A 2500-nucleotide genomic window follows, 5' to 3' on the forward strand; every position below is an offset into this window, starting at 1 on the left:
CTTTTACTATATTTTTGGAAGCAACTTATTTTCAGATCACCTCTGAGCCTTTTGACTTCCTCTCGCGGGTTTCAGATCGCATTGATGACAACAGCGGTCTCTTTTGGGTTTTCAATAAGTGTTTTAAATCTATTTTCTAATGTTCCTAAGTAATTCAAATAACACCTGTCACTGTGATTATTGTCCTGTTCTGCCTGGATCACGGGGGCCAGATGAGTTTATGGAAAAGGCGGCGCTTATGCTCGTCCTTTCCTTCTTTTGTCTATTGTTTAACTCTGTTACGTAATAAACTTAAATCGTCATTTTCTCTGTAAATTTGCTGTGTAACTTGATTCTAGATTATAACTCGTTTCTTATAGTTTTTGTAACTTTTCATAGTCCGTTCGTGCTAATCTGATGTTGACAAACCTGTAACATCCCGTCGAGACAAACGTTTTTTTTTTGTTATGGAAAAAAATGTGTTAATGTGTCGACGCACAGGCGTAGTGCGTCCAGCAGGCGTCATTTTGACGTGTGATTGGCACGTGTTTGTTCAGTAAGACTAAAAACATATAAAAAGAGCTTTCTACCTTACAATAGTGGAGCTAAGCAGGACTAGTTGAACGAGAGCTGTAAAATCGACCAGAGAACACCAAATAAAGTGAAACAGCAGGAGTGTTGGAGTCTTTCCTCCACCAAAAGATTTCCTTCAACAAAAGTAGTCGAGTCGAGAATGATTACTTACTGTGAGTTTACATAGTTCCTTGACGGCTCCAACGTTTTCCATGAAAATTCTCTCCTGTGTGTAAAACAAAGGTGACAATAATGAATGCAAAAACCAAAATTTGGGTTACTATCATATTCGGGCGATGTCGTCGACGAACTTACTAGGGAGTTTAAGAAACGACGACGTTACGGCAACGGCACTCCCACAAAACAATAATGTAATTGTTTAAGAGTGCTGAAAATGCAGCTCGCATTTTAGGAAGTATTTGTGCCGTACTCTGCATGACAATGATGTGAAATCACCAAATTTGAGGTTTTCACGACAACGCGAGCATACACTGAAATGTAAACAATCCATTCTCTACTCTTACCCTGAAACTGCTCGTATCAATTTATTTTTGGGATACCGTTCGCCCGCATTGTGCAACGTGAACAAGATGGAATAATGGTGAAGGACTTATGATAGAGCAAAAATCTATTCTGTGGTAAAGTTTTCGCTGACGTCGCCGTCGCAGATCCTAAAGTCCCTATTGTCATGGAGAAAACCGCCGCATATGAGTTACCCGCGGGACCTGTCCCGAGAAAATATGCTCGAGAGAGGAGAGTGGAGAGCCGTCATAACCGTTATTGTTGTGACTGTTGTGCATGAAAATGTTAACGAGTAAGTAAACTGGTTCAACACGCACTTTTTTATCCATTTATTTGGCTCACTGCTCGACTCTCGCTATATTCAGTAACAAATTAATCTGTGAGTTCGTTAGTTCATTCACTTACTGTACTTTCTTTGTTATCAATCCTATTTGTATCACACTCTTGGGCCACTCGGCTGTTGAAATTCAATATTGTTTTCTTTTTTCGTTATGATTCAACGCTTACCTTGTTAACAACTAAAAATCTCTCTATCACTTTCCCATCTGAAAGGACCAAGTCTTCCTATGGGAAACAAACACAAAAAGTAAGTCTGCATTAGTGGAGACAATAAACTGTGCCAAGCTATTTTAGTTCCTGTGCTACATGCAACAGGTGGGAGCCACAAACAATAAAGGGGCTAGGTCACGCTATTTTAGGTAATTTTGTTTAATTTTGTTAATTATGAGCTCTAAACGTCAAATTGGCAGAGCAAGCCTCTTTCATTTGCAAAATCACGGCCGCGTAACAACTGAGAATGATTTTCCAGCTGTGTACACGACATTTTGATATAGATTGATATAAATTTGAAAAAAGGTGGGCCGACGCTTTTCAAATTTACTCAAATTCAATCCATTTCAATCGTCTCCAGTTTTGTCCACCCATGGCCCTTCTTGGCTTCCCTGTGTTTTGTTAGAGTTCTTCTATAGTTTTGAACAGTTATTTTGATATTTTAGTTAATTCTATGACCATTCGATCAGTGCTGAAATTGCCTAAAATTGCGTGACCTAGCCCCTTTAAGCACGTGAAGGAAACATTTTAAGTTCGACCAAAGTTTAGCAAAGTACGCCACACAGCTTGCCTATTTCATGCCACCACAACGTTAAGACTATAAGCAAGCTTTCCTTCATAACGAAGCATTTTGGCTGACAATGCGCCATCACTTTTAATGTTGCAGAGATAATCGCGCCCCATGAATCTAGCCATCATTCGACCACAGTAGAGCAATAAGGCAAAATTACAGCATGGGGTGGCACTCACCGACTCTTTGACTGCTTCTGGTAAAACCTCTTTCATTTCCTGAGCCAACACGCCAGTGTCTTCGTCCTCGAAATCTTGAGTAGTTAAGCCTGCATGCTGCAAGTATTCGTGACTGTAGCGATATCTG

General features: G+C 40.0%; 1 protein-coding gene across 1 annotated transcript in view; it reads right to left on the reverse strand.

The window, feature by feature from the left end:
* The window catches only part of LOC137972106 (myelin regulatory factor-like), a 64082-nt gene that overhangs the window by 26743 nt on the left and 34839 nt on the right, over window positions 1-2500 (reverse strand). Inside the window, exons 19-21 of the mRNA XM_068818932.1 lie at window positions 2374-2500; window positions 1582-1638; window positions 725-778 (exon numbers count right to left, since the gene is read on the reverse strand). The exon at window positions 2374-2500 is cut by the window's right edge and continues 47 nt beyond it. Of these exons, the coding sequence (XP_068675033.1) occupies window positions 725-778; window positions 1582-1638; window positions 2374-2500 (238 nt within the window). The remainder of the gene's footprint in view (window positions 1-724; window positions 779-1581; window positions 1639-2373) is intronic.

Source organism: Montipora foliosa, chromosome 9 (assembly GCF_036669935.1).
Source record: "Montipora foliosa isolate CH-2021 chromosome 9, ASM3666993v2, whole genome shotgun sequence".
NCBI lineage: Eukaryota > Metazoa > Cnidaria > Anthozoa > Scleractinia > Acroporidae > Montipora > Montipora foliosa.